The sequence below is a fragment of the Epargyreus clarus genome, unplaced genomic scaffold (genome assembly GCF_041222505.1).
Source record: "Epargyreus clarus isolate Ecla_fem2 unplaced genomic scaffold, WU_Ecla_fem_2.2 ptg000012l, whole genome shotgun sequence".
NCBI lineage: Eukaryota > Metazoa > Arthropoda > Insecta > Lepidoptera > Hesperiidae > Epargyreus > Epargyreus clarus.
Genome location: NW_027332220.1, coordinates 7,353,972 through 7,367,237, shown reverse-complemented (window position 1 = coordinate 7,367,237; position 13,266 = coordinate 7,353,972). Strand labels below are relative to the sequence as shown.

Sequence of the window (13,266 nt, the reverse complement as noted above, 5' to 3'; positions counted from 1 at the left end):
TTTTTTTTAAATAAGTTACGTAGGAATGTATATTGTATGGTATAATACAAATAAATTATTTGGATGCTGCATTAGCTGGCAATATTTATGTGTGTCTAAAGTTTTATAATTACTAGCAATAGTTGGCAACATTTGCTTTTTGCTAGTGGGCTGTTGCATCACAGATTTTGGTAATTTCGAATTTTAAAGAATTCACGATACTTAGGTCGTATGTGAAGACATAAGTATTCTAGTGGCACGATAGAGAATTATTTGAGTATAAGTTTTATTTAGTAACATTGTCATTACAGGCAAAATGGCCGAGAAAATAGTGCCAGTGGTGAAGGCTTCTGAAGAGGAAGCAGAGGAGCTGGTTGATCCTCAGCAGCAGTTGAGAGTAAGTTTAAACTTATGAGAATATCATCCGGCATTCTTATTTTACTAATTTCTATATTCTATATAAAAACAACCTTAACACTGAACTTGGTCATAATCAATAACCTAGCAGCCTTAGAGCATAATTCAATTTATTATAATCTTTAACACTTTAATCTCATTTCATTGAGTTGAAATATCTAAGGTATAAAATTCCATCACAGTGGAATGTTTGTTATGAGTTATTTAACTGATTATTTTTATTAACACAGATAATTTATAATTTTACTGAAGAATGACATGATCTAATACCATATATTCCATTATAATGTATTGCGAAGCTAACCTGAATGTAAATCTAATATTTCAGTAATTTTTCTCAGTGATGCTAAATTTAAATTTAATTTAAAATGAAACCAAATGTCTATGGAGTTGTTTACTTACAACACCTATGTTATTAACACAATGTATTCTTAATATGCTCTGTATATTTAATAATTTAATACCCAGAATGCAGGCACCTGCTAGCCTATTAATCAAATTAAAAAAATTAATAATATAATGTATTTTTCTAGAATCCAAGTCCAGCTATGAAATATAAACATGTTCCGACAATTCTGAAGGTTTTAAGATTTATTTTATTCAGTAAAAGAGAGTTGTAATATATTTGCAATAGTAATTTTGGTAGTATATTTTGAGTAATTCAGTGTAATATTACAAAAGCAGTATTATTATTAAAAATAAGCAGGTAACCAGTAAACATAGGTATAGAAACGGGAAAACCTAATTTTATTGTACTTGTGTAGATGTATTTTTGGTACGATTTTTGTTACATATGTGTGTATAAAGTATTATACCTTAGAAGTATTTATTATTACATGTATTCCAAATAGAAAATAGAAAAATTACTAAGGGTTGGGATGTACTTAACTGTATGGTATGATAAGTCATTGACATGGCACTCAAGCAGAATCTTGAGAATATCAAACAAGTCACGCTCTGTACTTGTATATGTGCACAATTATGCCATGCAGGCAAGTAGCAAGTCACCCTGAAATATGTTAAATATAACAGTATATATTTCGGTATATTCTTTTTGTACAGGATGAGTGCTCTCAAAAGCCCGAAGCTCAGAATCTGTGGTCTAAATACCAAGAGTGCAATGATCGCGTCAACTCTCGATCACAGACCTCCGAGACCTGCGAGGAGGAACTCATTGACTACATCCATGTTCTCGATAAGTGCGTCAACAAAGACCTCTTCAAGAGGCTAAAGTAGATGAATAAAACCAAAAACTGCCCTGATGCCCTAACATGGGTTTTATTCCATTATATTATGTTTTCCCATCAATTTTCAGCAAGGGCAATACATTTAGCTATGTTAGTAAATTATTTCAATAGAGTGATGTGTGGAGTTTAAAGATTATTACCATCGTTGATATAATTGGTGTTATTGTTTGTAAATAAATATTCACATATTATATTTGTATTTGAATTAAACCCATTCCCTTTATCTTTTAAACTTGTTTAACGATACATATACTTTGAGGAATTAAATATTTTGGGGTGCAGAATTGAAAAAAATTGCTATATCCAGGCTACCATTGTATATAATGTACTTTGTACATACGTTATCCAAATAATAGAGTGTTACAGCCTTTAAGATCCAATTTTAAATTATCACAATTTTATAAAACTAAAAGAGCTCTTATAAACTATTTGTAATTTCAAATATAGGACAGTAACTATAGCACCTATTCTATTTGACCAGTTATATCAATGTGTTATATAGAAGACAGCACTTGTTTCACGTAGCACAATAGTAGCTATACCATATTATTAACCGATTCCGTGCGGATAGCACCACAGTTGTGCCATGAATTTCTTTTGTGTGTGGCGGGTGGCACCTGAGAGATGACAAAATTTGAAGCCATAAAACTTGGATAAATTGACGTTTATCAAAGTTGTTCTGAAAACAAGTGTTTATCCTGTAGATCCTTCCTAGAATGTCAGTTTCAGCAGATCACGTGATTTTACATACTTCAGGGATTGTAAACCTTTAAAAAAAATATATATTATATTATTTTGCAAATTACTGTGATTGTATTACTATAATAGTACCTACTTTTCGTTAATAGTAAGCCAATAGAAACTGGATTAATATATTCGTACTTTGGTGTTTATCTTTGTCTGAATAAATAGCGCAATCAATTTCGATATTCTATTAGAAACCTATCCATTAATAATTTGAATTTTTATTCTAAACAAAACACCAGAAAAGAACAGATAGCGCTCTGCACGTCTGGAATGTTCATATTTAATTCTATAGTAACACTAAAACAATCAATTCATCAAAAACTTACAAAAATGTTTACAACACCTGATAGAAATAAGACACTTTCCTTCCATTTCCGTTATTACACGTAGATAGTCACTTTTGTCAACACTAATCGAAAAGTTAAACCTTTCACTTTCGTTTTTGGGTGGCTACTAAACTTACAGCACGTGGAAAAAGCAAAAAAAACGATAAAATATAATTCATGGCGGAGGGCACCTTAGAGGTGCCATCAAAGTCCCTGGCGTTTGGCACCACAGTGGTGCCACGAAATATTTGTTCGCCGCCAGGCGTTAAAGTTTTGTCCAAAAGGCCGCCGCATTGAATCGGTTAAATGTACCATAAAAGTGTACTTTTAGCTTTTTCTAACATAGAGCGAAAATACCCTATTTTGATGGCATGCATATTGTTGGATCAATTCTTGTGTGATATGGACAGATTAAAAAAAAAGATACATTGATAATACAAGATATATATTTCAGTGTAAATAAAAAAATCTGTGACAATATAATAATTAAATAATCACGAATGCATTCACAAAATATATATCAAAAATAAAAATGGCACTTACACAACAACAAACAATTTCGAATTTTTCCTTATTATATCAATAGTAAATAAAAAAATCAAGGAATGCTAAGATTAAAACAGAGATCGGAATTAAAAGAATTAAATTCATTAGTGTTGTTTTTGGTTACACATGACGACAGTGTTTTGAGACGGTTCCTATTATTGGAAGTTATTGCTTTATGCTCACTCAAAATACAAAAATTCACAGACTGCTTCTAATAAAAGCACATCTTTTCCTCTAGAGGCGAACCAGGACCCATGTGGGCCGCATTATTACTGCCACTACTAGGAATGTTAATAGTTTGGAAAAATTGCTCACAAAGGGCTTACTTACAGTTTTTAAGCCGAAAATATGTTCACAATAATTTTATCCTGGCTCAAAACACTAGGTTCATGTTAATGTACGCACTGCCCAGGTGAAATTTATAAACATAATTATAATCACTTACACACCGAAATTGACATAGCATAAAGTGGAAAATTGCTTTGACGTAATCAACCGTTGAACAAAGGTATTCTCTAACGCAATATTATAATATCAAATTTTATATTCATTCAAATACTTATAACTATGTAAAAGAAAAATAAAAGCACTTTCAATACTTTGGCATGTCATTTTTCATAAAAAAGAAACAAATTTTAATTGAGAAAAGGTGAGGCACTGTGTTTAGTGGACGAGTTCTCGATTACAGGGTATTATAAAAAACGCATTAATATACACACGTCGTTGCTAAATATTGTGATTTGTGACAACATATATTACTCAAATAAAATAATGCATACATTACATGTATAGTCACTGTTAAAACGAGAACGGCATATTCGTTGAATAAGCCACTAAACTTATGTTATACATTCGTTAAAACGTGTAAAAAGCCCTACAAAGGCGTTGGTATTAATGCTACTTCATACACTGTAAAATGATAAATTAAAGTACACTTACGTTACGATTGTAATAAACATCGTATACTGAATTAAATTTATATTTCAGTAGGCTCCACGAGTGCCGTTGCGTGGCGGTGCAGTTGTGGGACGGTGGGACTCAAGTCCCACCCCAAAATGTGAATACATCAAAATGTAAAATCTTTTACTAAGTCCAGTATGTTTCACTGAATTTCGACGTATTTCGGAAACTCACTTATATTTCTCCTTCATCAAGATCAAACGAAATTCCTAGTTTCGCCACTGAATAAGTGTGATGCATTTTTTATTTTATAACTTTATAAAAATCTCAGTCACTCAATTTATCAAACAACATTGTATAAAGTGGCATTCGTACATCAACTTCTAAAGTTTCGACTCATATCAAACAACATACAATTATCACACTGTTTCAGTAATGTCCATCGACACCTAACTAGCGCCAACTTGTAGCACGTTGAAGCAAATTTCGCAGACACGCTGCGGCTTGTTGAGGCCGAACTTCAATATAGGAACGTCTTGACTCGAACACTTGTTGCACAGCATTCGGCCGCAGTGACGGCTGCAATTAAATTAAAGTCATTCGTAATTGAAAATGCAATTCAAACAATCTTACGCGAATGTGGATAAAGTCTTTTGTTTTTTATAAATATTATGAAACGGACGTACCATACAAGAAATGTTAATGAACTGTAAAATTTTGTATTCTGAGAATTATATTTTAAAATTGTATTATTATGTGAATATATGACGTCATAAATGCCGCAGTTTATGCAAATAAAATTGGTGGTGCTAGTGTCGCTACTGTCTAAACACGTTCAAGTGTAGACTGACTTACATGGAGACTGCACGCTGATTGACTTAACAAGCAATACCTTTTCCCTTTTATGACACGCATACAGAAGTATAATATTAAACGTTTACCAGTGGTGCTTCCTCATGGTGAGCGTGAACTTGGTGCCGCACTCCTGACAGAGATCGCTCTCGGCCCACGGCGCCTCGGCCGGCAGCGCGTCCAGCAGCCGATGCAGCAGCTGCTTCGTCGCCACCTGACAATCAATTTGCTGTATACTTTTTTGCATAAACCTAATAGCTAATTTGCCATAGATTACATTAAAACAAAACTACTAATGGCGACTCATTACGTACATAAATTATTATATTCCGTTTATTGCATAAAGCTACGAGTATATGTTTGTTATCACGCTAATACTAAAACAATAATTAATACAAAACTAAAAGAATTTGATAAAACAACCTGAATGCTGATGACACTAAGATTTAAATTATATTGTTTAAATTGTTTGTTATTGGATCAAGACTGCTCCAAGTAATCCATGTATTGTTAAGCAACATGAAAACGAACTTTTCTAGCATATTTTCCCCTTAATTTAGGATAATAATTGTTCATCTGTTATTATATCAATACATCGTTGTCACTATTCACTATATCGCACTTCAAGTGGTCAGCCCTATATACCTGGTAGTTGAAGATGGAGACGCCGTCCTTGTTCTCCTGCGCGAGGCAGGCGCCGCGCCGCACGAGCGCGCGGCACAGCGCGCCCTGCCCGTTCATGTAGGCCAGCAGCAGCGCCGTGTTGCCCTGTGACCACACATATTATAGCCTTACACTTATAGACTTACGATTACTGGTACGTATTGTAACTCATAATGTTTTGATTTACTACTAAAATCGAGAAATGATTAAAAATCTCATAGAAAAAAGATAACTTTTGACAGTTCACATATAGAAAGTAACTATAACGGTGATCACCAGATGTATTATAAAAATATATATATTAGTCATCCTACTCATTCATTTTAAATACTTGATACTAGACTAAATAACACAATCAGACCATCAAATAAAAGCTTTAACATTTAGGTAATTCAATGAAGATATAATGTGTTACCTGTAAATCTGTCCTGTTTATAGGAAAGTCCGGTACAAATTCAAATAATACTTCACAGATTGTCGCAGCATTATCTTTTTTACACCAACACAGTTCGTGAAGCACATTCCGTCCTAAAAACATAACGATAACATATACATTGTTTTATATAAAAAATACAATTTGAATGTTGAAGTTAGCAATTCAATTTTATAATTACGGTGAATGTTCTATTTTTTTTTAAATAAAATAAACAAATTTTGGATCTATATTCATAGAAACTGAATTATATATTTTTCAACTTAATTATATCGTCACTGCAATGATTAAAAGTCTTCTTAATAGATAGAGGTATAGTCTGCGCCAAACTTCTAGTCCGCTCTGAAGTTGTTGCGCGCGGGTGTAGTCAGAGAGCCAATGGGGTCGAACACAACTACAAGCATATACTCCGTAGCAACACTAAGGACACACTAACGCAGCTATGTACACGCGGGCGAGAGCGGGCAGCGGACGGGTGCCGGGAGGGTCCCGCGCTGTTTTCGTCTCGCTAATATCTACAATTTGCTATCGCGATGCGACGATTTCTATATTCTGTACTGTATTTCTATACTGTACTTAACTGCATAGTATGGTAAGTCATTGACTTGGCACTCTCAAGCGCCAATAGATAGAGGTATTCCTAATAGATAGAAATAGAAGTACGTGTGTTACCTTTAAGGTTAGTTACAGCGGGGTCCGGACAGGCGTCTGCGAGCAGCGCGCGCGCGGCGGCGGCGTGTCCCTCGCGCGCGGCGGCGTGCAGCGGCGCGTCGCCCGCCGCGTCCAGCGCGCCGCCGTCCGCGCCGCCGCCCGCCAGCGCCGCCACCAGCGCCGCCTGCCCCGCCGCCGCCGCCACGTGCAGCGCCGTGCGTCTGCGCACACACAAAACGCACAATATAGTCTGCGGTAATTATACAGTTTGGCTACTTTTCTGAAAATCAATGCAATATTTTTTTTAGCTTCAATTAGTCACCATTGAGGATATTCCGTCGGGGGAGGCTAACATTTCCTATTGAATTGGTTAGGTTAGGTTGGAACATATAAGACAATATAAAACTAATTGAAGCCACCCATGCTAAAAAAAATATTATTGCATTGATTTTCGGAAAAGTAGCCAAACTGCATAATTACCTAGTCTGCTACATTGTGAAATGAAATGTGAAATGAATATGTGATGTATGACCGAGTCAATAAATTTTATTTCTTTTATTTTTTAATTGAAGATTAGTATACATTTTAGTTTTACTTTGAAGTAAATTTTGTTATTATAATGGTGTTTATTTTATCATTAATTATTATGTAGTTTAATTAAATAGTTTAATTATTATTAATATTTATTGTAAATGGTAAATAAAATACTGTTTTAATTAATTAAATAAATAATAGGCATTATGACAAATTTTGATATCACCTTCTATAATACAGTCTACTATGATATGACCACTCGCATAGTGGGGCCATCACCATACCGGCCTAACGCGCAGTGATCAGATTCCCAGTAAGACAGGTATTTGAATGAATAATTTAGATATCTCTTCTGTCTGTAGGTATTTATATATTTATATATCGCGTGCTTAAAGGTAAAAGGGCCTATAGCTAAGGGTTAATAGGGATTTATGCTGAAAGGGCACATAAAAAAAATTTTTTTTGCCATTCGGTTTGAAATTATCTGAAACGTAAAAAAAAATTACGTTTCAGATAATTTCAAACCGAATGGCAAAAAAAAAAAAATTATGTGCCCTTTCAGCATAAATCCCTATTAACCCTTAGCTATAGGCCCTTTTACCTTTAAGCACGCGATATATTATTTATCTTTGTACGTGTCCATAGCACCAAAAACAAAGGCGATTCTAGTGTGGGACTGTGTTTTTTTATTATGTTAATTTCAGAAATAAGTAAGGTTGTAACAAAAGTTTATTTCAAACTTAAATGATTAGAAAAACTTCATGCGATACGGTGATGCGTAGACGCGTAGGAAACATAATCTCATTTTTACGTTTTTTTTTTTGTATCATATTCACCTCTTTCATTATTACACAATCCTACTTTTAATTTTTCATGTTCAACGTGAATGGAGAACACTAAATACTGCCATACTTGTGCGCATCTCTATCGTTGGGCCTAGCGCCGGCCAGCAGCAGCGTGCGCAGCAGCACCTCGTTGCCGGCCGCGGCCGCCAGGTGCAGGGGCGGCGCCAGCGTCGCGTCCTGCACGCGCGAGTTCACGTCCACCTCCACCGACAGCAGGAACATCACGCTCTCCATGTCGCACTTCTGGATCGCCACGTGGAGGAAGTTGCGACCTTTCTTGTCTACCTGCGTATGTAAACATTTATATATAGGTTTTGAATGAAAACAAAAAAAAGACAATACATTACGGTAATATTCTAAATATCAGAATTAATTTAAAATCGGCTCAAGAAATTTTTTCAAGTCAGTATGCTACTACATGTAACTGAAATATTGTATTATATTGAATAATAATAAATATTGAAAAATTGAAGTGACGAAGATATTTTGAAATATTTCATTCATCGTTATTAAGAGTTTTATATAGATTCTTTTTTATATGCATTCTCTTTTTATTTTTGTAATTTTTTCTTACTATTAGTATCATTCCTTTACCTGTTCAGCGGCCGAAGGATTTTTCTCCAGAATAGCTTGAGCCGCCTTATTATTCCGAGCGTACAGGGCGGCTGCAAACGGCGACACGCCCTTATTGTCCCTCGCCGATAGATCTATGCCCGGTTGTGAGAGCAAGAGGGATATGATCGCTGCGTGTTGGTTCTCTATCGCTATGTGTAGGGGCGTTTTTCCTTCAGCATCTTTTGAGTTTATGTTCGCGCCGTGTTCTAAAAGGGTCTGAAATTAAAACAATTTGTTTTAAAGGTTTCAAAGGGTCAGGAATATTTATGGGATGATGCTAAAATATACATTATACAATATTATATTTGCACAAATTCTGAACCTACTTAGAATTGACGATTGCGTTGACTCCACGTTACACAATACTCCCGCGCTCCGTGTCCGTGCCCCATAGCGCCGGTACGCACCTGTATGACCTCGGTGAGGCCCCAGGTGCAGCAGAGGTGCAGCGGCGCCTGGCAGTCGGCGGCGGCGTCCCCGCCCGCCCCGCCTGCGCCAGCTCGCCGCGCAGACTCCACGTCGCAGCCCGACCGGATCAGGAACGTGGCCAGCGACTCCTTGTTCTCGTCTATTGCCCTGGTAAGTTAGATATGCAATCGGATAAATGAATAATGACACAAAGGGTAGAATACATTTAATGAAATGTATTTCATTGTATAGGCATACAAGAGCACGTTTGATAGTGACACAGTTTTTTCTTTTACTACTGTGGGTATGAAATGGAAACAATATGAGAGGGAGAATCTTATTTTTACCTTATAACAGCAGTATATCGTTGCTGATTCCTACTTTTTAATATATTATATTCATAGACAAACATTTCCGGTATTACATCAGTTAAATAATAACACATAAATAAATGAATAAAAAAAAACTAATGTAAATCTACATCTATAAATATATTATTCAGCTCATTATATAGACGGACTTGTTTTAAACAATCTAATTTACATCTTTGATCAAGCATACAAAGGCAAATTCTTATTCAAATTATTAGTCTTTAACCCTTCATTACCCATGATTTTAATTTTAAATCGTAATTGCCTCTATGCATACGATTAAAAGTTAGTACTTACTTAGTTTCAGATATTATCGATAATTAAAGTATAATAAATGAGACATACGAGTATCTGCATGGATAAAACTAGCAACATATATTTTATAATTATATCTTACTTGTGAAGTAAAGTTTGCAAACATCCATCTGGACCGGGACCCCAGCAATCAGCATCCGCTCCGTTTCGGACTAAAATCTGTAAGTAATTTACGAAATTTAGAATAATAAACAAGTAACTATAAAACTTTTAATATTCTTACAAAACATTACAGTAGTATAAGAGTTATATTGATTGAATTAAATTTGAAAGATTGGAGTGAATTCACGGCCCGAGATTCAAATCCCAGGAATGCACTTATCTTTTACGTTTTGTGCATATGATAAACTAATTATCACTTGAACGAAAACAATAGAAAACATGCCCGTTTGAGCATGAGTTCTTGTAAAAAAATAGTTATTATCAAAAATCTGCACTTGGCCAGAGTGGTATGACCTGGCTATTTATAATAAAAGAATATGCTTGATCCAGCAGTAGAAGAAATGAGTTTATTATATAAAACTTTCACTAGCTAGAAGAGGTTCTTCTTGACCGGAGTCTGGGTCTTCATTATAAGATAAGACGCGTGACCAGCAGAAGGAAAAACGTGTTGATGATATAGTAGTTAAAACTCACACTTGTCCCTGTAGTTCCGGGACCAGAATAGGGCTACGGTATCCCCTGCCTGTTGCAAGAGGCGATTAAAAGGGGGCTTCCCGAGTTGCAGATGGTCAGTGTGGGATTACACATAATATAGTGTCGCTCCCACCGCACTGGGTACCTGTTCAAGGTTTCCCCCTCGTCAACAAAAAAAAAATAATAACTCACACTGGCCACCTCCTCCTGTCCGGAGTCGAGCGCGGCCCAGAGCGGCGGCACGCCGTTGGCGTCGAGGCGGCTCATGTCGACGCCGCGCACACACAGCGCCTCCACCACCAGCCCCAGCCGGCAGTGGATCGCCAGCTGCAGCGGCGTCTCGCCCGCGTCCGTCCTGCGACACGGGAACGGAGAACGTTTTACAAACATTGTGTTATATTCTACGTCAAACTGCTCTGGTCGGCTCTGTACCCTTACCAGGAGTTTTTGCGTTTCGACAAATATGACTGTTTTGGTATTTGTTTACGTATTGGCCTATACGATTTTCTAGTTCTGACACGATTCGCTAGGGTCGCTGATTGGAATTTGAATTGAATTGAAGGGTACTGAATATAGAAACGAGTCGCGTGGCAGTAACAAATGGTAGATATTAGGCGGGACGAAGACAACGCGGGACCCCTTCGGCACCCGTCCGCTGCCCACGGTAACATCGCTGCGTTAGTGTACCCTTACTGTTGCTACGGAGTATATGCTTGTAGTTGTGTTCGACAGCATTGGCTCTCTGACTACACCTGCGCGCAACAACATCGAACGGACTAGCAGTTTGGGGCACTATACAATGTTAAAGAGTCATATACGACTCAAACACGCAACGAGCGCAGTATGCGCACGCACGAGTGTAAAGTCAGACGCAAGTACTGTAAAGTAACACTAGAAAAACTTTAATTATATACTATAGAGAGATTGATATAATGTTGTATAAAAGGGTTGATATCACGTCAAAATTGGGTCAACTTGGTGGTATTAAGTTATACAAAACCCAACTCACAGTGCATTCATATCAGCGCCATGGTCGAGCAGATATATGGCGGTCCTGGAATCCTCGTCGACTATGGACTGGTGCAGCAGCGTGAAGCCCTTCCCGTTGCGAATGTTCGGGTCCGCACCGCCCTCTATCAGCGGCGCCACTAGGTTCTTGTGACCTTGTATGTGGACATAAATAAATGTAATATATGGACAGTGGACATAAATAATGTAATACACAGAAGATTTATTATTGTATTGAACTCTCATTTTGAGTACTACAATCGAAAAAAATGGTTTATCCTCGGAAAGAGTTAATATGCCTGGACTTGGGATACACTTGTCACATCGTCACACAGACGCTTTTCACCTGCTCTCTTGAAATAATCTTCAAAATGTAGTTCCTCGAAAATATATATTTTTTTAACTTTACTCTTTTACTACATAACCCCACTTGATATTTCATCAATATTCGTATAATCTAACTTACGTTACAGGTTTGCAAAACATTCATCTTCAATCCCCAATTCGTGATCCGATCCCGCACGAAATCAAATAAATATGTTCCCTAACTTCAAGGCTCACCAAATCTCACCTAACTTATATCCTTACGAAACACCCACATTTAATCCCCGAGACTACGCAATGTGACCAAGTATATAAAAAGTCTAAAATACCTTCCGTGAGCGCAAGGCTGACAGGCGTATCTCCCTCAGAGTTCTTGAGGTTCAAATTAGGCACCAAGCTGACATTGGTGCGGTCGGCGGCCGGCAGATCTCCCTTCTCCGTCAGCTTCTTATGTTCTATGATGGCCAGCACGGCACCCTCGTGATTGTTCAGCACGGCCAGGTGGAGCGGGGTTTGCCTGTGTACATAAACAAGCGTGTTTGTTTATTGTACTTAAATCACGTAATATTAGATACAATACTAGTAAATAAATAAATAATTCGAATAAAATTATTCATTTTTGTTAAAATAATGGGACAATATTGCATTAATTACACAAAAAATAACACTTTCATTTTGCGACTTTATTTGGGTATTACAAATTATCATTCGCTTTAAAAATATAAACGAAGCATCGTGAAGATCATACCCGCCCGAGAGTTTAAAAAAAATGTTCTCAGAGGTGAGTGAAGTGCGAAACTATACGCAGCGGCCAAAAAAGCCACAAGAAGGAAAACAAAATCGAAAAATTTGAGCCTACTAGAAATTGGCAAATTTCGATCTTAGACAAAAATCTGATAGGGTAAATATTAAAAACGGCGTAAGTCACAGCGTGAATTGTAATTAATTCCTATGAGAATGTGATCTTTCACCTCAAACCACAAGATGTTTCCTACTGGGTTAATGGTAAATTTTATGTCTTCTTTCGCTGCGAGATACGTATAGGGTGAAAGGGAAACCTTATAAATTTAGACTTAACTGTTGTTGCTGTGTGTTGCGCAATGTAGGTAACATTGCGCAACAGTCATTAAGTTTAGGGCGAATATCAGTTATATTCACCTAAACTTAACATAATGTTCAATTTATTTATTTGTTGTTATCATCAGGAGCGGCATACAAAAATATTCTCAAAATTCAAATGACTACTGAAATATATTTTAAAACAGTAGAAATAATTATGGACACTCAGATTTAATTGGCGGCCCTAATGTCACACCCATTTGACCATTTTGTAGGTTAGCTCTTCTGAATTCATGGTCTTTACTCAGTATCTAGTTTATAGTTACTGAGATAGTTCACAAGGCATTTTAATCTATGTGGATTTGGTTACAAATGTCCAGGGGCGGCTAT

At 36.6% G+C, this 13,266-nt stretch overlaps 2 protein-coding genes across 3 annotated transcripts in view; one reads left to right on the top strand and one right to left on the bottom strand.

Annotated features, from left to right (window-relative positions):
• Window positions 1–77: 77 nt before the first annotated feature.
• Window positions 78–1,834, top strand: LOC140746259 (cytochrome b-c1 complex subunit 6, mitochondrial). 2 transcript variants are annotated; one of them, XM_073078333.1, is made up of 4 exons: window positions 78–170; window positions 291–376; window positions 930–977; window positions 1,459–1,834. In XM_073078333.1, the coding sequence occupies exons 2-4, from the start codon at window positions 296–298 to the stop codon at window positions 1,630–1,632; spliced, it is 303 nt and encodes a 100-aa protein (XP_072934434.1). In that variant the 5' UTR covers window positions 78–170; window positions 291–295; the 3' UTR covers window positions 1,633–1,834. The 2 variants fall into 2 exon arrangements, with proteins under 2 accessions (XP_072934434.1, XP_072934435.1); XM_073078334.1 differs by lacking the exon at window positions 930–977 and having other exon boundaries at window positions 92–170.
• Window positions 1,835–3,144: 1,310 nt separating this feature from the next.
• The window catches only part of LOC140746256 (rabankyrin-5), a 56,337-nt gene continuing 46,215 nt past the window's right edge, over window positions 3,145–13,266 (bottom strand). The window contains exons 10-21 of the mRNA XM_073078329.1: window positions 12,147–12,334; window positions 11,495–11,648; window positions 10,678–10,840; window positions 9,932–10,008; window positions 9,163–9,331; window positions 8,735–8,971; window positions 8,208–8,425; window positions 6,783–6,982; window positions 6,093–6,205; window positions 5,660–5,782; window positions 5,104–5,228; window positions 3,145–4,741 (exon numbers count right to left, since the gene is read on the bottom strand). Coding sequence (XP_072934430.1) covers window positions 4,612–4,741; window positions 5,104–5,228; window positions 5,660–5,782; window positions 6,093–6,205; window positions 6,783–6,982; window positions 8,208–8,425; window positions 8,735–8,971; window positions 9,163–9,331; window positions 9,932–10,008; window positions 10,678–10,840; window positions 11,495–11,648; window positions 12,147–12,334 — 1,897 coding nt within the window. The 3' untranslated portion in view covers window positions 3,145–4,611. The remainder of the gene's footprint in view (window positions 4,742–5,103; window positions 5,229–5,659; window positions 5,783–6,092; window positions 6,206–6,782; window positions 6,983–8,207; window positions 8,426–8,734; window positions 8,972–9,162; window positions 9,332–9,931; window positions 10,009–10,677; window positions 10,841–11,494; window positions 11,649–12,146; window positions 12,335–13,266) is intronic.